This window comes from Monopterus albus, unplaced genomic scaffold (genome assembly GCF_001952655.1).
Source record: "Monopterus albus unplaced genomic scaffold, M_albus_1.0 scaffold36.1, whole genome shotgun sequence".
NCBI lineage: Eukaryota > Metazoa > Chordata > Actinopteri > Synbranchiformes > Synbranchidae > Monopterus > Monopterus albus.
Genome location: NW_018127916.1, coordinates 1,269,157 through 1,291,033, shown reverse-complemented (window position 1 = coordinate 1,291,033; position 21,877 = coordinate 1,269,157). Strand labels below are relative to the sequence as shown.

Below are 21,877 nucleotides of genomic sequence, written 5' to 3'. Positions count from 1 at the left end.
GAAGGAGTGGCTTTACAACAACTCTGTGACTGTTCTTGAATGGCCCAGCCAGAGCCCTGACTTAAACCCAATTGAGCATCTCTGGAGAGACCTGAAAATGGCTGTCCACCAACGTTTACCATCCAACCTGACAGAACTGGAGGGGATCTGCAAGGAGGAATGGCAGAGGATCCCCAAATGCAGGTGTGAAAAACTTGTTGCATCATTCCCAAAAAGACTCATGGCTGTATTAGCTCAAAAGGGTGCTTCTACTAAATACTGAGCAAAGGGTCTGAATACTTATGACCATGTGATATTTCAGTTTTTCTTTTTTTAATAAATCTGCAAAAATGTCAAAAATTCTGTGTTGTTCTGTCTATATGGGGTGCTGTGTGTACATTAATGAGGAAAAAAAATGAGCTTAAATGATTTTAGCATATGGCTGCAATATAACAAAGGGTGAAAAATTTAAGGGGGTCTGAATACTTTCCGTACCCACTGTATGTTCATTTCCTTAAGTGTCTCTTGGATATTTTGGCCAGGGTTGAGGCTGTTCGTGTAAGTATTTGGTTGTCCAGCACCACATCTGAGATCAGACTCAGTGCAGTTGAAGGGACCTGAGTGCACGCAGGGGAGTACACTCAGCTGATGGCACACCCAAGAGAGCCGTGTATGGCCCCGATGCATTGGTCCAGCTCAGATAACTCAGGGCCAGCCTGTCCTCCTCCACTGGTCAGCGTCTCTCTTCTGTGTTTGTTTTGTTGCCTCGGATCAGAGCTCAAACCATCTTTTTAATTCATCAGTTGTCCTTCTCCACTGAACAAGTAAGAGCATCCCATGCGTGTTTTTTTGTTTTATTTTATATCCACTACTGACACTACTAAATATGACAGCTCATTCGTTGTTCTTCACTTCATAACTACTCAAGATTTTCTTTAGTTTGGAGTTCATTGCTCCACTGTGTTTACATTTTTGTTGTAGCGTTCCTGGATTTCTCAACTTCTGTTTTCCGTTCCTGCGTGAGTTTCCTGTGTGCACACGGCTTTGCAGTCTCATGCCCTTTATGGGCATTGGTAGGGTGTTAACCTGTGCTAATTAGGAATGGCTGGGACATGCTTTCAACTTATGAACACATGGGATTCATCAATATAACAACACAGGTGCAAACAATTCTGTGGTTTAAGAATATGTTGATGAATCAGATGTAGACTTTTCTTCGCAGATTCTTCCTAAGAACATTGCTAAGAAATTTAAGAAAACACGTTGGTGAATGTGGCCCATTGTTGACAACTAGGCTGCCAGGCTGAACCAACACTGACCATTTTCTTTTACATTTACTGCAGTGTTGCAATGCCAGAAGTTTGGCATTGTGGTCACTTTTATTTACCAGTTTCATATTTACATTAAATCCATACAAAACCAGAAGTAAGAAGCAGACATTTTATGATCTAAAGGGGCGTTATGTGCCTGTGAGTTTTGGACATGCTGTTAGATGGGTACCGTTACTAGCCATTTCCTCTGTTTCCAGTCTTTATGTTAAGCTAAGTTAACCAACTGTTTGGTGTAGCATCATATTTACCATACAAACACAAAAGTGTTATTGATCTTATGATATAAGTCTTGGCAAGAAAGCAATTAAGTGTATTCCTTAAAACAATTTTTAATGACCAAGAACAATGTTGTAAAGTTTGTAGAAATAATGTTAGAAGGTTCTGAGAATTAATGCTTCAAATACCGATGGTGAAAACCTTTTGATGACGAAGATCACTTTAGACTGTGCAACTATTTTTATGCTCCTATAACTCAAACACTTTCACCATTTGGATAATGGAGATGGACTGAACAAGATGTGACTGCAAGCTGTTTCCAACCTCAGTAGTGACAGTCAGTCATAACAGAGACAAATAATGACTCCAGAGTGCTGTTCCTGTGTGTCTGCAGAGAGACTACGGCGGCCCTTTGGCGTGTCAGAACAGGGATTGCTGGGTACTCGAGGGTGTGATCATCCCCATGAGGCGCTGCGGACACCCTGGACAGCCCAATATCTTCATCCGTGTCTCTGTCTACGTAGACTGGATAAAGAAAGTCATGGAGATGGCTTAGAGACATTCATGAAGGGGTTGCTCAAACCTGCTTTTAAGCCCCTTTTGAGCGGTTCCTCAGTTGACCATTTACATTTTTTTTCTCCCATATTTCTTTTACAATAAAAAAATCAAATAATATATCGCAAAATATAATCAGAATGTATTTTTGTATGCGATTGTAGTTTTAACATTATTGTTTCCTAAAAAAAACAACATTAAGGTCCATCAGTAGTGGTAATTTAAATTCATGAACTGCCTGTTGCAAGCAGCCAAAATCCATCAGACAGAAGAAACAGAAAACATTTACATTCCTAAAACATAATGACATAGAGAGGTGCAAAACAAAAGTCAGAGATGATTCTGGAAAATTAACTTCAGGTTTACTATACTTGATGACCCCCTGTGTAGCATGTATAAGCAGTATATATTTAATAAATCATTTTTAACACACTATAATGTAGTTACAAGCAGCTTGAATGACACATTTAAGTATTAGTGTTTGTCAGAAACGATCGCTTTGCCTATGAAGTCATTTTTTCTATTTTTTAAAATTGTGTTAAACTATATTATCATTCATTATCTGTTTATACCTCAGTCTCCACATAATGTTGCCAAATACAAATGTTTGCAAATGCAATAAACAGTTCTTATATTTCATAAATAAATTATAGCTTGTAGTAAACAATGTTTTAAATGCCAACATGTGCTAAATATGAGTTCTGTTATTTATTCGTCAAAAACTAATAAGAGATCAAAACTAGTTGTAGTCTCACAGGTTCACAGAAAAATAACTTGGGTTAATTAGCCTCCGGTAACAGGAGGTGTGGGGGGTTTGCAGCACAGCTTTTAAGTTTCTAACATCTCCTGGAAATGCACCTTCTATCACAAAACGGTATGCCTCCCCTCTACTCTCTAGCATTGAATGGAGCTCCAAAATACCTTCTTTGCCCTCAGCCTCTAAAGAAATCCCTCCAATGTCTGTCTTTTGATGCCTGCCCCACCTCCAAAGACGTGCCTTTGTGCCTTATGCAGAACTGTATGCGCTGCACATTCTTTCTAGTTCTATAGGAGGATTTTTATAACGCGGTCCTGATGAGCCCACAGAATTCAGCTTAAATAAACCTCAAGATCAGAGTCCAGCTGAATCTCTGACACACCAGCCTGTGGACAAGCAGTGAACTCTCTCTAACACACACACACAATTTCTCTCATGCCCCCCAACCCTCAACTCTTCACTTCTCTCTCATTCCCAATTCTAGCTTGATGTTTCATTTTCTTGGTAATTTTCATTATGTTCTATTTTGTCTAGAACACAATTTTTTTTCTTTTTTTTTTTGCAGAAATAGGAACTAATAGGACTGAGGCATAGACCATTTTCACCTCTAGCTGATGATGGCCAATTATCCTCCTGCTGTATTCAGCGATTGGAAATGGAAAACTGACAGTTATGATTTTGGCGTCATTCTGTTCACTTTCATTTAGTAATATTTATAGTGATGACTAATCAAATTCATATATGACTACCAGTTCTCAGTAACTGCTACCAAGAGCTTCTGGGAAATTTTTGATAAATGCTGCCACAAAAAAAATATGCTAATTGGTTCTTTGTTATTCTGCTTTATGCAATTTATTGTAATAACCTAAGGAATGGTGTGTGGGTTGAATGAGATAAATATTTTGTCTATTCAAATGTATAATTTTGGTTATGATTGATTTTTCTCTAAATGTTTATCTGGTTTCGCAGAATATTCAGTCTGTGAATATCTGAATTACTGACACTAAATTGTTGAAGCTCTTTGTAACTTAAAACTTTAACCTGACATGACTCCTTGAGACGTCTGGCATTAGCCATCCCTGGAATGTCTATTTACTATGGTTCAAATATTTCCATCTCTGTTTATCAGTTTGCACAAACTTACAAGGCTACTGCTGGAAAATCATTAAGACCAAAAAACTATTTTAGGTATAGTTTCAGCCAGATGTGGTCAGCATGTAAAACTTAAACATAAATATAAAGGAACAAAAAAAACCACAACAAAGCAAGCAAGGACCATGACAGATTTCGTTTTGAAACTACACATCCACTCTAGGAGGATATTATTTTTTATTTAATTAAGCTAATAGTGGAAAATAAAAACTATAAATACATTCTCAAGAATAAACCAGAAAAGATGTTGTTCTCCATAAGAACATTTAAATAAAAATGTTATTTTGCTAAAGCAGCGGCCACGTTTGTCCTGTCATTGCTGTTCACTTCTAATGTGCTTGTTGTACTCGGTTAAATGACCCAAATCAGGGTCCGTTTTTCCTCAAACAAACACCGGACTACTGTCGTTCAGACTTGGTTCTCGGAGACTCTATTGGATAATTCTGTCCATTGCTGTCACTTACAGACGTGTGTCTCAGCACTGTGGGTGGGGAGATAACAGCAGGGCGAGAGAGTGAAACCTCTGCTCGAAAACAGTGTGATCTCACCATCAACTCTACTGAAGCAAACGGAACCTTTTCCTGCCTTCCGCGGGGAACTTCCCAGCCCCCGGACCCCACGTTGGGAACCCCGGAACCAGACTCTGCCTTCCAGTCTGCTGATGCCCGACTCCCTCTCTTTTCCTGTGTCAAGTGGGTGGTACGGTGAGCCTTTCTGGGCGGGCTCCTGTGTTTAAACCCTCCTACCCCAGTCGTTCTTTCTTGAAACATGCTTTAATAGAGAAAGTATGCAATGCATACTGCTCTGCTGCAACCCCCCATTATACTGCAACTGGGGTATTCGTGACTGGACGTCTGGGGGGATCACACACATTTCCGATTAGAGGAGGAGGGAGAGAGAGGGAGGGAGGCAGAGAAAGAGGGAGAGAGAGAGAGAGAGAGAGAGAGAGATTACCCTTTCAACTCAGCCAATGAGACGGTCGATACACTAAGATTTTCATAGTTGTGCAGGAGCACAAAGTGAGCGGACTGTGTGAACTTCCAGGTGAAACTGCAAACCGACTCTAGGTAAGTTCAACAGCCTCTGCTCGCATTGTGTTGCATTTGGCGCTGCCTGCATGAGCAGGATTACACAGCCTGAACATGGAGCCAATAGCCTGAATGTATGTAGCCTATGAGTGTGTATGTGAGTGTGAGTGTGTGTGTGGTATGGCTGGTTTGAAAGGAGAGCTTTTGCACCTGTGTTGTTTGCCTTTGTCTTTTTTTTTGGTAAAGTTTTTGCAGCTCTTGCTGCCAATCGGTTCACCCATTACGGTGGACCTGTTATCACTCCAAAATCCAGCACATTTAAGACCGATTGCGCAAGTGATGGAAGCAGGGGGATGTTGTGTAGTGAGCGCCGACTTTACACTTTAAAACACTGATAGCCTCGACTGTTGTTTTGTAGTTTAACATGCGCCAGTTACTTCAGCTAAACTCGGGAGGTTTTGAATCCACAGGCTTGCTGCAGGAGTACTTTACATACCCTTTTTAAAGGTTGGAAAAGAATGTGTTTTTACGGCTGCAATTGACGCCCATATGCAGAAAGTACATTCAGTCCCGTACTTGACTGCCAGAGACTAGTTGAGCTGACGGTCTGTTGCTGCAGAAGAAGTGCAGGACGCTGGTCGACGAGCTCCCAAATCAACTTATAAGCGGCAAAACGACGCCGTGCGTCCCGTTTGGCTTTAAGTCGTTTCAAAGAGGACGTAGATTTCCCAAATTACTCCGACTTCCTGCTTCGGTGCGGCCGTTTTGATAGGCTGTGTTGGCAATTAGTGTTTGGCACATTCCTAACAGAGCTTACGACCACCTTGGGATATCACCAACTACCATTTGAAACTGCACGTCTGTTGCCTGCTTTCTTAATAAAAAGTAAAGCAATTAAGTCATTTGGTGCCTTTTTTGTTGGCCATGTGATAGTAAACTGATTTTTTTCCCTCTTGTTTTGGACAGTTGCTGTGACAAAACAATCAATTTGAAGGCGTGACATTGGGCTGTGGGAACTTGTGTTGGGTATTTTCAGTTTCCTGACTTTTTTTTTATATTACCTATAAGATTAGTCATTTAAGAATGTTTAGATGTTTTCTTAATGAATCCATTTCATATGTTACTTGGCTTCTGGAAACTTGCATGGGCTATTTTTCACTTTTATGACATTTTTTCAACTAGAAGATTGATCAGTTAAAAACAAATCCACTGATATAGGCTATTAAGACATTTTCTTAATAAATCAGTTATTCATTTTGGCTATAAAAACTTTGGAAAATGCTGAAAACTGTTTATCCCAGTCCAAGATGATGTCTTGTCTTGTTTTTTGTGACCCAGAGATAATTCAGTTTACTACCATGAGACAAATAAAAGCAGCAAATCTACAAAACTGTGAAGCTGGTACCAGAGAATGTTTAGCACTTTTGCAGTTTTATTATTTATATTGATAAGTGGTTATCAAAAAAAGCAGCAGATTAATTTTCTGTTGGCTAATTGTTGCGGCTCTGAAGTTTTCTCTTGGCATGTTTTACATGCACGAACCCAGTGAGAAATACCTCGGAGAAGACCGATGAACAGACAGTGTATAGTACAGTAGATGCAGATTTTGGATGGTAGGTTGACTTGTGAATATCTGTGCTACTTTTAGGTGCTGCACAGCACTCTCATGTTTCCCTGCATTTGCCAGACCCCTGTCTGTGTTCCGTTGACCCTGGTGCCAAGGCTTATGTATAAGCAGTTCCCACGCTTGCTCTTGGAAAAGGGTCCTGTGTGGTTCTCAATTATTTATTCGTGATTTATTAGGCACTGATTGAAAGTCAGGGTGCAGAAGGAATTTTTTTGAAGTATTCCAATACAGCTGATTATCCTAAAATTCTTTCAGAAGTGTGTTCAAAAAGTTGTAATTTTTTTCACTTTTCTTTGCTCACATCTCCAGCTCCTGATACTCAGGTCTTTTCCTCTTTAAGCCCTTGAGGCCGCTCCTCCAAGCTTTGATGCCCACACTTTTTGAAGCAGGTGGACAGACGCAGGCATGAGTAACAGTGGCACCAAAGAGCCGTCTCCCCAGCCGAGCACTGCCCAGTCACCCCCTGAGCCTCAGCGCAGGGGCAGGGGTCGGCCACGAAAACAGCAGCAGGTAGGACTTCAGTCAGTTCCTGACTTTAAATCATTACGTATACTGAAACTTTAGAGACTAATGCTGAAAAACAAAGCTAGTTGATGAGGTGTTTATGTCTCGTGGGCATTGAAAACAGCTCATGATCATTCATTGTTTAGTTATGGTTCCACATCCAACCTCTCTCTACAGGAGCCTGTTGGACCACCGACTCCAAAGCGACCAAGAGGACGACCAAAAGGCAGCAAGAACAAGGGCCCTAGAACTGCACTGAAGGTTGAAACTGATCAGACTAAGATATTAAATATTTATCTGAGCTTTAATTTTTAATTTTAGAATTGTAACAGTAGCTTGGTCCTGCACTAATCCTACAGTCTAGTTTGCCAGGTAGAAGGTTTTTGGATGCCCTACATTTAGGATATATATTTTTGTTAAATCAAAAGAAAGCTATTAAAGTAACATCCAAGTGGTATGCTGTGAAATGCAAAGATCTTTGTTTTTTTGTGAGACGCTATAAGACAATAAGCAGTCATCATGAGGGCAGATGTCAGCTGAAAACAGAGAGAAATCAGAATGATTAAGTCAGAGCTGTATTTATGCTGCAGCCTGTGGATCAATGCTGAGATATGGACTGGTCAGTGCAGAGATGGCTGTTAGGATTCACACACAGAAACCAAATGAGTACTGAAGCTAATGCCTAGTGCATAGTGGCAGATAGAACTTGTTACAGTCATTCAAATGTTGAATTTAAGTAAAGCTTTGAGGTTCTTGAATGTTATTCAAGTATTTCCATTGTATACGTTCTACTTTAATTGCGCAATTTTGAACTTTCTACTCCACTACATTATTTAACAGACATAGGTATTGGTTAAATTGTAGTTTAACACCTTGTGCACAAAGACAACCTCAGGTTGACAAATTAAAGGAACCAACATAAAACGTCTTATGCTATTTTCCAGACAGTGTCTGAAGAATCAGGTCCAGACTTTGTTCCCGAATCCTGTCGTGTCTCTAGTTAGGTACTTCAGTTTGTGTCTTCATTGTAAATAATTTGTCTTCACCATCAGATGTTTGTGTTCTTCTCGTTTCATGCTGGTCACATAATAGAACATCATCAACACTCCCACTAGCTCATTGTGAATACTACGCTGCTGTATTCTCACATGGGCTCACTGCGGCTCACTTGGACATTATGTGGACTTTGTACTAGGGAACGGGCAGGGTAAAGTGTGCTAAATGTCCAGGTCAACTGATTTGGACATTTGCGATCTCACATACAGCTCGTCCGGGTAATGTCTATATAATTTCAGGATTTCAGTGCATGTCTGAAAGGGGCTTTATTAAGGTGTCGGGCCGCCACATGCCCCCAGAACAGCTTCAGTGCACCTTGGCATTGATTCAGTAAGTCTCAGGACTGTACTGGAGCACCGTAAATGTTAACATTGGGTTTAATAAAATCATTAGTGGACCTAACTTTGTTTTTTTTTTCCAACCTGTTATTAACACTCATTTTAGAAAGTTACTTGTAATTGCAGTCAAAAAAGCTGACAGCTCAAGGTATTTGAGTTTGATTAATGTATGCGTTGCTTGAGAGTTAACACTCTCCAGAAACTCTACTTTTTTAGCATTTGGAAGAGCCCATTCATTGTGGAAACCTTCTCTGTATCGGTAATTTATATGAAATTGAGGTTTGGTTGGTTCTTTTCATAATTATAAAGACAATCCAAACCATGATAAAGGTTAGACTTGAATTAGGTTAACCTTGTACACAAAGCCACTGGGAGCTGCCTCGCATACTGGCTTTGTGCTGACTCCAACAGCTGCAGCTAAGTTCTTCATGTCAAATGAAGAAGTGACTCTTCAAACTCAGTTCTTCAAACTAAGAAATATAAAAGGAAAATAAACAGAGTTGTAACAGCTTGCCTGAATTTGACTATATAGAGATACATGGCATGCTCATTTCCAGCCATTTAATGTTTAATCTTGGGTACCTCTAGATTAGCTTTGCACCAAGCAGTCTACTTATTTTAGAACAATAAAACCTGATATCACAAGGAGAGCCTCCTCCTGAAAACAAGAGGATAGTTCATGAATGCACACAACTCCTGCTGCCAGTCAGGAGGCTACAGTAAACAAAACTTTGACAAATAAGCTACGTTTTTTGACACTGACAATACCTCAAATCCTACCTGACATGTTCAAGTCAGAATATGAAAGTAGACAGCACAACAAACAGCAACAGCATTAATTAATTTGAATTTCTCCTCCATATATAGGTAAACAATGGTATATGTACTGATAAAGAGATGTGTAACACTCTAAACAAAGGTAATCGAGAAACCCCACATTTTAACTAGCATAATGCAGACATAGCAACTTCTCCAGCCTTACAACAATTCTCTCTAATGTTAGAGAAACAACACATCAACAGACATGCAACGTAAACATTTTTTAACTTAACATTACATCCCACCGAGTAGTGGGAAACATCCCTCCCTTTCAAGTAGCTGCAAGGTCGATAAATCCAACCGATGATCACTGCCTCTTCCTCCACAGATCCCTTGCGTTATAGACGACCACATATAGTCCCAGTGTAGCAAAATAATTCTAACAGGTAGCCTTGCACCAACAATAACACCACGGATCGTTAGAATCCTTTCGCCAATTCGCAACACATCACATGCGTCAGACACACTGGCCTCAAGCAGTCAAAATAAACGAGTACTGTGCTCCAGGGGAATCCAGTGTCGATGATTTGATCATTCACCGCCCCTGGGTGCTTCGCTGACCAGCTGCCTGTAGGTTTTCATCCGCTCCATTTACACCACATCAGATCCGGTCAGGTAAAACAGTGAGTCCCTGTACAGGAACGTTCCTGGACATGCAGTAACCTTAGGCCCTGTATTCTTATCTTCTGGTCATAGTGCAGCAGCAGGAGGTAAAATATATCCACACAATGAGGGTGCAGTTGAAAAAATCCACTTTTACAATGGCACTGGTGGATGTCAGACAAGCTCACATGAAAGTGCAACTGCCTGGAGATTATGACCATTCAAGGAAATCTGTAAAATACTGTGTAAGACTTTACACAGTTGGGGGGAAAAAGTTTCACCAGCAAGAGTTTGTGGGACTTGTATAAACCGAGTTCCTTCTGCATAGAAGTACAACAACAGAGGTACACCTTGTTTTTTGAGCTTTCAATCATGTTTAAGATGATAATTCAACATTGTAGATAAGTCAGAAAACAGAGAAAAGCATTTCATGAGCTCACATCTTTAAATAAATACAGTTTACTCAATGCATGTTCATTCTAAACATAATCACGTCACACAACCAGACACGGTTTAGTTCTTTTACTTCTTTTTAAACCTGTTAGAAATGACAGTGAGGGATGAACTTTCATTAAAAAATCATTCGTTGGTTGTGATTTATTAAGTATTAACTAGCATTTTGTGTACCATTGTTTTGTATGACAATTATTCAAAGTACATTAACTGCACACTTGTACAAACATACACTCAGATGCATCATTATTAGCAACAATGCTGTTGTATGTATAGAGGAACTGCTACTGCATTTATAATATGTTGTAGATATATGAATCTACTGGTCTTTTTACAAACATGTGTAACATGTAGAAAAATAGTCATCTTATTTTGTTGGCAGAGATATAGACATGACTCACAAAAGAAATTTAGCCCTCGCCCCCAAAACTACAAATATTATCAACAAATAACTGAACTTACTAAATTTGTAATGGCAGACCTAAGAATTTCATGTATGACTCTGCAATTAGACATGTAAGTCACACAAATTTTGGGAAATTTAGCAGATTTAGAGAAGATAAATAAAAAAAGCAAAATATGCCTTTAGTGATGTGTTGACAGTGTTTAACGTTCTAGCCATTCAGCTTGTGCTTGTAGAGGTATCCCTGAATAACCTTTTTAGTTATATTACTACATTTTATAGGACAAAACGTCTGTACAGTACTTTAACTCCTGAGAGAAACGTAACATGGATTTAGTAATAAAAAAAGAAGTCTGCTGCTGAAGTCTCAAAAACCACAGTTCACTGAAAACTGTGCAGATTAGTCTGGCATGATTGTTGAAATATGAACCTCTCTTTAGAAGATTTATCTGTTCTTTCTCAGAAAGTAGAGCCCGTTGGGGAGAGACGACCACGCGGGCGACCAAGGAAATGGGTATGAAGCAATCACTTGTAACACTTAAAAACATGATAGCTACCTATGAATGTATGTCCATAGGCTGCAAGGTGTCTGTGCATGCTGGAGTTGTACAGTCTTTAAGGGCAACTGTGCCTTCATGTTTAATTAATATTGTTTCTTCTTTTTTCACAGCCCCAGAAAGTAGTTCAAGAAGTAACTAAAGAGCAGCAGGTAAGGAAAACGAAATCAGAAGGGTGGTCTAGTTTTGTTTTGCTGTAGCACTTTAAGCCACAGGTTTCCACAACTGAAACATGACTGTGGTTTGATTTAATTGGGGATTTAAAATGACCGAGTTAAAGTAAATAAATTAAATAAAGCAAAAATAACTTGACTTTCAGAGTTATGTTCCATATTCAATAAAATGTATACTTAATGGCTCATAATCGGACAAACTGAGCAGTGGGTTTGTTGATTCTCAAAGCATGAAATCATGCTTCCATATATGTATGCTCTTTTAAATGTAATGTTCTCACACTGCATATGTACAAAGTTATTCTCACCTTTTAATTTTTTCTTTTATTCTTTGAATTAGTAAGTATTACATCAACTGAAGCTGAAGTCATTTTAGAGTTTGTGACTGCAGAGGAATGTACTCTGATTCAGAACAGTCTCATTTTGTGTCACACATTTCCATTTTGACTAATATCAGTCACATTTGTGTTGTACGGTTTGTAAGTACAGTGCTGATTTGCACAGTTGATCTCATTTAACTGCTTGAGTATCATAAGCTTGTGTTAATCATGGAGCTTATGTTCAGCATCAAACCTAAACTACATTTAAAAGCCCTCTGTGCACATTACAGTGGGGCTGCAGCCAACAACCTGTGCCCTACATGTTTCCAGCTGGACTGCTGTGTACTATTCAACTCAGTTACTAGTCTATTAGGTACGCCTAGCTACAACTGATGCACTGCATTATATGGAGATGTGTTTGTAATATTTAGTCTGCCCTCATTTTCATGGTGGCCAAAATATTAGAAACACCTCTCAGTATAATACAATACAATCCAGAAGCACAACAAACTAACTGCAGCCTCCAAGTTGAATCTACTTCTCTCTTAAACGGTTTCAACAGAAATTGAACATTATATCTGTCATAAAGGTGGGATTTATTTTAGAGCTACCATTTTTTATGATAGTTTTTTTATGAATAAAGAGTAGAGAGACAGACAAGAAACACAAGAGAGAGGGTGATGACGTATAACAGTCCTCATCTCAGCTACCTGTCATGTCTGCAATTTACAGATAGGCTACACAGTATATTATCATTATTACAAATACAAATATACTATATAATATTAAAAAGTTTATATACACTGCTCAAAAAAAATAAAGGGAACACATCAGATCTAGGATGTCTTATGTTGTGTTCCCTTTATTTTTTTGAGCAGTATATTACAGTTCACACATAAGCATGTTTCCCACATTGTAGGGGCAGTAGGTAGGATGTCCCTCTACCTACTCAGTAATTCTTCACCAGGTTTAGATATGTTTGTCATATAATCTAGTGCAATTTAATGCAAATCCATACTCGTCTAAATATCCCAATTTCCGCACTCTACTGTAAAACACCCCAGGCTCAACCTCAGTATGTCCCCAGTCCTGTCTAACACATTGTTCCCCAGCAGCTTTGCACTTGTGATCTTTATGTTCTTTTGCATATATTTATATTTTTACTTTGCTTTTTTATACCAAATTAGATCTAATCTTTATTTTTCCACAATAGCCTTTTAGCACAACCTTATAGTATGCCACATTATTTTACTGCGCATACATACTTGTGTTGTTGCAGTGGCACATTCTGTGTAAATGGCGTGTTCCTTCCTTGTGCTTTACATAAACTGTTGACATGCGGATATGACGACTTCTTGGAAACATGGTGCTGAATTCCCCAGATACACCTCCAAACATCCTTTTGTAAGATCCAGTTTTGGTGAATATATACAGCAAGTGTTTCTCAGAACGTTTGTCTCTTTTAGCCATCTTGTTCATTTTTCACATGAAAACATTGCACAACAGTTGTCACCAAAGCGCGCCAGCTCTCTTGATGCCCTTCATCTTACCTTATCACATCCCCTCCACTGAACAGTTAGTCAAAGAGGTTAAGATGCTTCAAGAACTGAAACCGTTGAGACAGACTCCCTTTCTCAGACGCATGCACATGGAGGGGAAGAATGAGTCAATGTAGAGAGGGGAAACCTGATCTAACTGTTCTCTTCCTCTGTCTTCTTGGTTTCCTGACATAACCGTTGTCTTCCTCACATTTCTAGGTCTGACAGCTGGACCTGCTTCCCTGCACGCAATCACTCAATGAAATTTTTAACACTCATTCTTTCTCGTGCTCTTTCTAGTATTGATTCATTACCTCGTACCGAATGAGTCACTAGACTGAAAAAGATGAGACAATAACAGACAAACTAATTTTGGCCCCCTGCTGTTCCAGGGCCCTTCAGAAGAGGCTGAAGAGGGTCCCTCACACCTTGTGCCCTCGTCATCTCAGGTTCCAACACAGGAGAAAGGGGAGTAGATAGGACACCTACCTCAAGGTTTGGCCTCAAACAGGGGTACAGTCTGACTCCTATCTGTGATGGGGATTCAGAAACACACTCATTTTAAAAATCCCTGCAGACAATTGTTTTTTTTTTCCAGTGGGATAGTTCTCCCGGTCTGATACTGTATCCTGGAATTGTTGGTTTACTCCAAGAGTTTGGTTTTAATGTGGAAGAAATTGATCTTTGAATGGGGCTTTTTAAGGCAGTAGTTTTCCATTTTGGGAAATATGCTTATTCACTTTCTCTCCAAGGACTAAATACCATTATCAGATTTGTTTGGATAGCATACTGCCATCAGCTGGTTAGCTTAACTTAGCACAAAGTCTGAAAATGTCCAAAATCGTCTTAGTAGCACCACTAAAGCTCATTAATTACCATCTTGTATCTCTGTTCTTTCTGCATGTGCCTTAGTAGGTGCTGGCAAGCAGACTTTGTTATTTGTTTTGTTAACTTTAGCTAACTCCCCCACTCTGTCTTCATTCTTTATGCTAAGCTATAGTATCAATTTCCTCATCTAACTCTCAGGAAGAAAACCCATAAGCCTATTTCTCAAAAATGTTGGACAGTTCCTTTAAGGATACTCGCTTTCCTGAACTCATCAGTGTGAGTGAGTATGTGTGATGATTGCAAGCTAAAATGAGAGAGGGGTTAAGAAAAACAAAAAAGAAACCAAACTGAACCATTTTATTGAAACGTTTTTAACTCAGCTGTCATGAATCCTCGCAAACTGGGAGCAAGACAGTCACATTTTTAGCAATGTTACAATATAAACATGTTGCGCTGAAGTCATTATTGTGAAAGTAGATGTGAAAGGTTTTATTCCAAAATGCAGTATCCAATGATAGAGAGAAAAATGTCTTGTTCTTTTCTTAGAATAAAATGCATTGGGTTACATTAACTTAAATGTCAATATAAACAAAGAATTCAGATCATCAGTTTTTTTTTTTCTGATTTGCGGCTCATTCAAGGGGATAAAAGAGCCAATCTGTTTAAAAATGGATATCTCATTTTGGAAAGAAACCCTTCATGCTTACTGTAGTCAACAACAATGTTGACGTGTCATTTTACCACACTCAGGATTTTACTATTACAATGCTTTTACACCATATTGAAACCTCAGGTACAATATACAGTATTCAGGAACATGTTGTCAATCTACTCAATAATTTTTGTGCTGTTTGTTGTGCATTTCTAATCTGTATTTGACATTACCAGTATGCCTTGACACAAAGACCTCAAAAAACCTCAGTTACCCTCAATTTCTTAAACTCTCCTTCTACCTCAGTGACGCAAGAGACAGAAGATCTCCAACAAAGCAATAATCCACTCCCTCGGCTGTGACATTACACACTTTCTGTAAACACGCACGCAGGTTCTTGTCCAAATACACAACACAGACCGGCAGGTTTTCAGGCCTACGCACAAACAAAGGCACGAACACAGACATTACACTCCAATAGAGGATTTTACTAGAGGATTTCGTACAAATAAAACATCATCATTTCATGTTAAAAGCTGAAAGCGAGACTTGTTTGTTTTTACTCCTGGGAAATAAAATGCAGCCAATAGTTTACAATAACTTGACGGAATACTTTTTTTTTTTTCTAGGGTGTAGTTCCTTATGAAATACTTTTTTTGGGGGGTGGGGTGGGGGGTCACAGTTTTCATTTTTACTACATCATGTATTTTCTGATTCTTACACTGTAAATTGTATGTGTGACATTCTTAATTTGTGTGATTTGAGAGGAGGGGCAGCAAATAACCATGCAGTGCTGAAATACATGACAGTTATGGAAAATAACTAGACAACATCACCACAGTAACATTGTGAAAACTGCCAAATAAATAGTGGGTTGTCAGTTCTACACACTGTGTCAGTAACCCTGTCTCTGACCAATTTTTGAGAGGAAAAAAGACCCAAGTTGTTCCTTTGTTCCTATTTGGCTATTAAAAGCAAGACTATAGATTTTGGTGAACAGTGACAACTGTGACCGCAGTGCGACCATAATGGGTAAATGCTAAAATATAGTGCAACAGTAGCACATGTTGAAAGGTGCTTTGAACTTAGCAAACTGCCTGTTTATTATGTAACAACTAACTGTAGCAGGAAACCCATAACTGTACTGTAATGAATGTGTGTTTTATTGCCTGTTCGCCTTTGTACTTGTGGTTCTACTTTCAGACATTGCAAATTCTTACTTTAAAGGATCAGTTTATCCAAATTTCAACAGATCTGTTAAGTTTTAGCATAACAGATAGTCATATATAATAATTCTGGTATTTGTGGAGATTTTAATTTTACTGTAGATTACCAAATTGAGGTTTCTAGTCTATAGTCTCTTTTTACAAAAATGTTTTTAACACTTTGTCAGTCAGGATTTCAGCACATGAACTGATAGACAGCTTCAAGATATTGCTGCAAATTCTGTCCTCGTGTTGTCGTGTGTAGAAGACATTTATCCAACATGAACTACATATCATGTACTTGTTTATTACATGACTTGAATATCACGCATCCTATATCAAGTGTTTCTTCACTAAATCGTACTTATTTTATCACTGATGTGTTGTATCCCAATAATTAGATGTACTGTATTTCAGCATTGTTTACTAAATTGCTGCCAGCATAGGGCTCGGTTCACTTATAGACATGAATGTTTTCTTGTTCAACTGCATTGACTTTACTTTTTTTGCCCTCTGGACTACCTCAGAAAACAAACAAGCCTGGGTCATCTGTGAGGAAATCTTTGGTTAGCTGTACCGGACCTTTTCCATCAGCCTAGCAGGCGATCATTAAATCCTGAAATAACTGTCAAACTAGTACTGTTGTAGTCCACTCATCTCATGTCACTAAATTCATACCATCCTAAGTGAATGGCAGTCAGGTTGAAGGGTGCCTCTTCATTTTAAATACAGCTGAGTCAATGTTTGTTATTCTACACGAGCTGTGTCTGGATATTTACTCTATATGGAGATAATGTTGTTTGTCATCTTACTGATAGCTATATAGTTACATACAGTACTTGATCCATTTTCAACTATTGAAAAGTTGAAGTGTAACTTGAGAAATCGTCTACTATGCCTTACTTTTAACACCATTTTGTAGTTATGTTATTGATGTGTCATCCACTTCATTAATAGAACTCACAAACCTGTGATATATATTTTGTTATGATTCTTTATCATGTGATTTGTGTTATTCTGCTTCTTTTGCTTATCAATAAAATATCACACTTACCAACTCTTTTTTTTTTTTGTTTATTTGTACAACCAAACATTTTGAGAATTTAAACCTTTATAATGCATACACAGAGAAACAAACCACCTTTGCTCAATAAAGAAGAAATAAAATGGCAGTTCATTTAAGGATGGTAACACATTCAGTGTTCAAGCTTGTCAGAGACCACAAAAATCAGTATAACACAAATTTTCACTCTTCCCTTATGAAGCATGGATGTATATATACAGTATAAAGCTCTGAAGAACTTCACTGACAAGCTACTGAACAGCAGTGACACATGACTTTTAAAAAAGTGATTCACACTGCATTTGTATGCCAAATGATAACAGTGCCAGATCCTACGTGATGCTTTTTGCTATACTCCCTTTTCATATACATGCACCCTGTTTTTTTCCCCATGATTTGAAAACCACTACCATTTCACATACTGTGTCATAGTGATAAAAATGTTCATCAAAGCTCCATCAAATCTGTTTTCCCTATTGTTTTCTTTCCTGAGCAATGGCCTGTATCTTGATGAGGCCAGTGGCCCCTGCAAACTGAAACCATCTACTGGGAAAAGAGCTGTTAAGCTTTGAGAGCTTTGGCTACATCTGTGAAGACCAGACGACTGGGCCTCTGCGTGGTCCCCTGGGAGGTTGTGAGGGTCTGCAAACGAGATGGGCAGCAGAACAGGTAAGAGATAAAACTGTTAGTGACATTCAGATTACTTGGTGACTTCAGCCTTGAATTGCAAAAAAACAATAACAGGTTGTTGTGCCAGTGTAACATGTTTTGTTAATTTTATGACAATGAATTTAATATATCAGGATTTAGAATGCGATTGACTAATGAAACCATAGAAAATGTTAAAACCAGAGGCCAAATGTATAAAACAGCGTACACATGGAAACGATTCAGCATAAACAGTATGCTACAAGTTTATGTTGTAAAAATGACAAAATATTAAAAATGCCGACATGAAGCTAAAACTGGTTTAGGATTGGTTTGACAAAATTATTTTAAATTGTGGTTTTTCTGGACCTTTTAACCACATTACACAGCTTTAATCAGGGAATTGCATTTGCCCAGTTGTACTGGATTTGATGTAGTTGTCATGTCAATGTTAAAAAAACTGGACTTTAATATTTTTTTTATCTCTTGTGGCACTGTATGTTTTCAAGGTGGGATCCTACTGGATTACATTTTTTAAAAAATAACAGACAGTTTTAGTGTTTATACATTTTCCCACTAATATTTGATGTGTGAGTATTAAGTTGAGAGAGCACAAAGAAAAGAATAAGATAAAACTGATGTAGGTTAAAAGATAAAGACTTCCAGTGTGCTAGTGTGCATCCTCTTAGCATTTTCTTTGAATCGGGTGCAGTCGAATCAAAAACGTCTAGCCTACTAGGATTTTGCTTGAGAAAGCCTACTGAAATAATGATATGAGAAAGAGTGAGGGTTGTAGAAAAGGGGTGGGGTGGTTTCACAATACACACAATGAAAACTGCCTGAAGATTATGACCATTTAAGGAAATATGGTACTTAAACTATAACTTAATACTTAATTTTGTTAGAAAAAAAAGTCTCACAAGCGAGAAACCGAGTTGCTTCTGCATAGAGGTACTAGAACCTCCATACACCAAATTTTTTAAGCTTTAGGTCACGTCTAAGATGATAATTCACTGTTGTAACATTATAGATAAGTCAGAAAACAAGGAAAAGCATGCCATGGGCTCTTTAAGAATATGAAGGAAAATGAAATATTTTTATCATGGCTGTGATTGAGGGCTTGATAAAACAGTTGTCAAACATATAAATGTTTCATGTAGGATAGAGAATATGAATATGAACAGTCCGTTCACTTTCTACCAAACAATTCCCGGCTTACTTTGGCATTGGGACCTGTGAGGCTGCCTTCTCGGCCATGGTCCAATAGTTCCTGTTCCAGCAGGTCATCCTGTTCTTCAGCCGGGTCAAAGTTGTACATGGGCATGAGCTGGTGCCTCAGTTTCTCCAACCTGCATGACAAGCCATTAAAGGTGAAGGGCAATTAGCAGTCAAATAAAAAAAAAAAATGGTTGGTTGCAATTTGAATTAAAACATTTTAATTTGGGTCCCTATTAACCTGCCACCTATTCTGCCCCTGTGCAATGTGAAGTACCCTGTTGCATTCAAGTTCCCATTAACTCCAGTGCTATCAGTACTTGCTTGGGAATATACAGTATGTTGACATAATACATTTTAAAATATTAAAGCTTTTTAAACTACATTTTGACAAAGTATTCCTCAAGAAGACACAGTCACAAATGTACCTAATAATGAAGGACATGCTTTAGTTATATTTTACTAGTGCAAATGTACTATCAAATTAACAAATATTCAAACTATCAGAATGTATTGACTATGGTAATTCAACTTTGCCTGGATGTTGGATCAGCAAATAAATGTTTCATAAACCTACCGCTTCCGTTTTCGAATATACAACATCTAGGAAGGAGAAAAACAGATATGAGAAACACAAATAAGTAATGTTATCATTAGAAGTAACTACGTCAAATTAAATGATAGAGGGCAAGTATATTACTATGTCTGAGCTGTGTCAAGACAAATAGAGGGAAAAAAATTAAACAATACTGGGAGGAATCAGTTTCTACTAAACAAGGCAATTTTAGAGACAATATTTAAATAACTGCTTACCAGTGCCACTGCTAAGACAATGACAGTGATAATGCCAAAGGGTACGAGCACCATTCCCATTCCTGAGCCCTTGATCACTACTTCTGGAAATGAGGTGGCGTTGAAGCTGCTCTCATTTGTTGTTATAGTAACAGTCATTAATGTTGTTCTGGAGGTGATATTGTCTCTGGCGCTCGTTGAGGGGAACAGGATTGGTGTGGTTGTGGCAGTAGTGGAGAGAACACTTGTAGTTGTTTTAGCTGGAGTCACAGCCATGGTCAGATGTAACTGTTTAAACTGAAGGATGTTTTTCGAACCTCTCTGTTGATGTAGTTATGTCAGTCAGGCTCTAGTGTGTGTCATGACTGACACAAGTGTTTTCCCTCCGATATGGGGTTTGTTGATGCACTGATGATGCGTCGGCCATTTGATCTGGAGAATAAGACCTAAAACTAGCACAAAAAGGGGGAAAACTGATTAATCCAGTGTTATTTTTGCGATTTTTCTTATGTAATATATGTGGAGGAATTCGTTGAAAGAACCGCTGGGTGAGATGATACTTCAACTCCTGCAGAAATACTAAAATGTAATTTCTTATTTGTTTCTGTGCACTGCTGATCATTTTAAATCCTTGTTAAAAAATAAAATAAAACCTTTCAACTGATCATTTTAAATCCTTGTTAAAAAAAATAAAGTAAAACCTTTCAGTTTTGGCGCATTCAATTTTTGATTTCATTCAAACCATGACTGATTGTGCCACTTGGGTTGTGGTAGGGTGTTTTGGCAAGGATGTGGTTAGCAAAGGCACAGGAGGAAAGTGGCATCAAAAACTTGATAAAATACAGAGGAATGCTAACCACTCAAACTGTAACATGCACCGCGAGGAAATGTGTTGGCAGTGATGTTCAAACGTTAAAGTCAAGCTTACACACGCGCACACACAGGTTCTATAAATAACCACTGCATCCAAGACTTGTACATGTACCTCCCACACAGACACACACACATCCCATGAGCACAAAAAAGCAATTTATCCTGAAGATTTACATCTACAATGAATTTTAAAACATGAATATGCTTTCTATTTTAAGACAGTGGAAAAAGACATACAATCCATTTCACTCTACTTAGTGCATCCTGTCTGCTTGTGTTCTTAATGAAAAATGTGCAGCTGAGTCAAACAACCAATGAAAATCAAACACTGGATTCAGTCATTGCTGTTGTCCAACAGTCCACGCACTGCAGGAGAGAGCATGCAACACTTTATATGGTCATTTTTGTATAAATCAGTGTATGCTTTTTATTTGTAGGAGTTATGAATGAATTTTTTTTTTTTTTATTCAAGATGGACTATACCGTATCATGGCTGTCCTGTACAAACAGCTGAGCTACTAATCCTGCCAACGTGACCATGTCCTATTGCATGTGTCCAGTCAGATTAGCGATGCATACATACCTTAACACATAACATGCAAGAGTTCAGAGGTGAGCTGCGGCAGGCTGGGGCTAGCTGGAGAAGGTAAAATTTCATTGGAAGAGGGTGTTTGCCCCTCCTCCTCCTGCTCCTCTTCTTCTGCTTCCCCCTTTAGCAATGCAGGTACTGCACAGATTGTTTACATTGACAAAACAGCAATTTTCTCAGAAGATGGACTCCATACACCAAGGCCCATATCCCAGCAGCTTCCGAGAGATTCCTTTCCTGTTCTCAGTTTAACCCCCAACGATCTACTCCCTCCGCATTGCCCTTTCTTGTATTTCACACAACAGAGGCTGCTCTAGGGATGCTGCACACAGAGATCAGTGTGCCAAGCTCCCTCCCCCTTCACCCTGCAATTGGTCTAATGGCTTCAAGATGACAGATGCGGTTGGCTCCCCGAACTGTCTGGTTGACTTTGCAGGGATGAGAATGGGACTTAATGGCTCTGCACAGCAGATGCTGTCAGACCCATGTGAACGACTGCATCCGGGTAGCAGGTCTGAGGAAATTAACCCTATGGTGTCTCTTCTCTAACCCTCAATGACCAGACAGAAACACACAAATAAACACACAAAAAAATCACTGAAC

General features: G+C 38.7%; 3 protein-coding genes and 1 long non-coding RNA gene across 9 annotated transcripts in view; 2 read left to right on the top strand and 2 right to left on the bottom strand.

The window, feature by feature from the left end:
* The window catches only part of mst1 (macrophage stimulating 1), a 15,742-nt gene extending 13,102 nt beyond the window's left edge, over nucleotides 1-2,640 (top strand). The window contains exon 18 of the mRNA XM_020598070.1: nucleotides 1,921-2,640. Coding sequence (XP_020453726.1) covers nucleotides 1,921-2,082 — 162 coding nt within the window. The 3' untranslated portion in view covers nucleotides 2,083-2,640. The remainder of the gene's footprint in view (nucleotides 1-1,920) is intronic.
* On the bottom strand, nucleotides 2,001-5,718 carry LOC109959057 (uncharacterized). Its single transcript, XR_002274757.1, has 3 exons — nucleotides 5,515-5,718; nucleotides 4,539-4,844; nucleotides 2,001-2,051 (listed from the first exon to the last, which is right to left on the bottom strand). It is a non-coding gene; the product is annotated as an uncharacterized LOC109959057 (long non-coding RNA).
* Nucleotides 4,838-14,839, top strand: si:ch211-161c3.6 (high mobility group protein HMGI-C). Of its 6 annotated transcripts, none has more exons than XM_020598123.1 (6): nucleotides 4,838-5,057; nucleotides 6,955-7,155; nucleotides 7,327-7,410; nucleotides 11,285-11,335; nucleotides 11,492-11,530; nucleotides 13,802-14,839. In XM_020598123.1, the coding sequence occupies exons 2-6, from the start codon at nucleotides 7,051-7,053 to the stop codon at nucleotides 13,883-13,885; spliced, it is 363 nt and encodes a 120-aa protein (XP_020453779.1). In that variant the 5' UTR covers nucleotides 4,838-5,057; nucleotides 6,955-7,050; the 3' UTR covers nucleotides 13,886-14,839. The 6 variants fall into 6 exon arrangements, 5 of the variants coding, with proteins under 5 accessions (XP_020453779.1, XP_020453783.1, XP_020453780.1 ...); XM_020598127.1 differs by lacking the exon at nucleotides 13,802-14,839 and adding an exon at nucleotides 13,629-13,649; XM_020598124.1 differs by lacking the exon at nucleotides 4,838-5,057 and adding an exon at nucleotides 5,069-5,152.
* A 2,348-nt stretch (nucleotides 14,840-17,187) lies between these two features.
* cunh3orf18 (chromosome unknown C3orf18 homolog) lies at nucleotides 17,188-21,742 on the bottom strand. The gene is made up of 5 exons (XM_020598121.1): nucleotides 21,269-21,742; nucleotides 19,834-20,264; nucleotides 19,598-19,623; nucleotides 19,025-19,154; nucleotides 17,188-17,799 (listed from the first exon to the last, which is right to left on the bottom strand). Exons 2-5 carry the CDS (start codon nucleotides 20,086-20,088, stop codon nucleotides 17,719-17,721), a joined length of 492 nt encoding a protein of 163 aa, XP_020453777.1. The 5' UTR covers nucleotides 20,089-20,264; nucleotides 21,269-21,742; the 3' UTR covers nucleotides 17,188-17,718.
* Nucleotides 21,743-21,877: the final 135 nt, after the last annotated feature.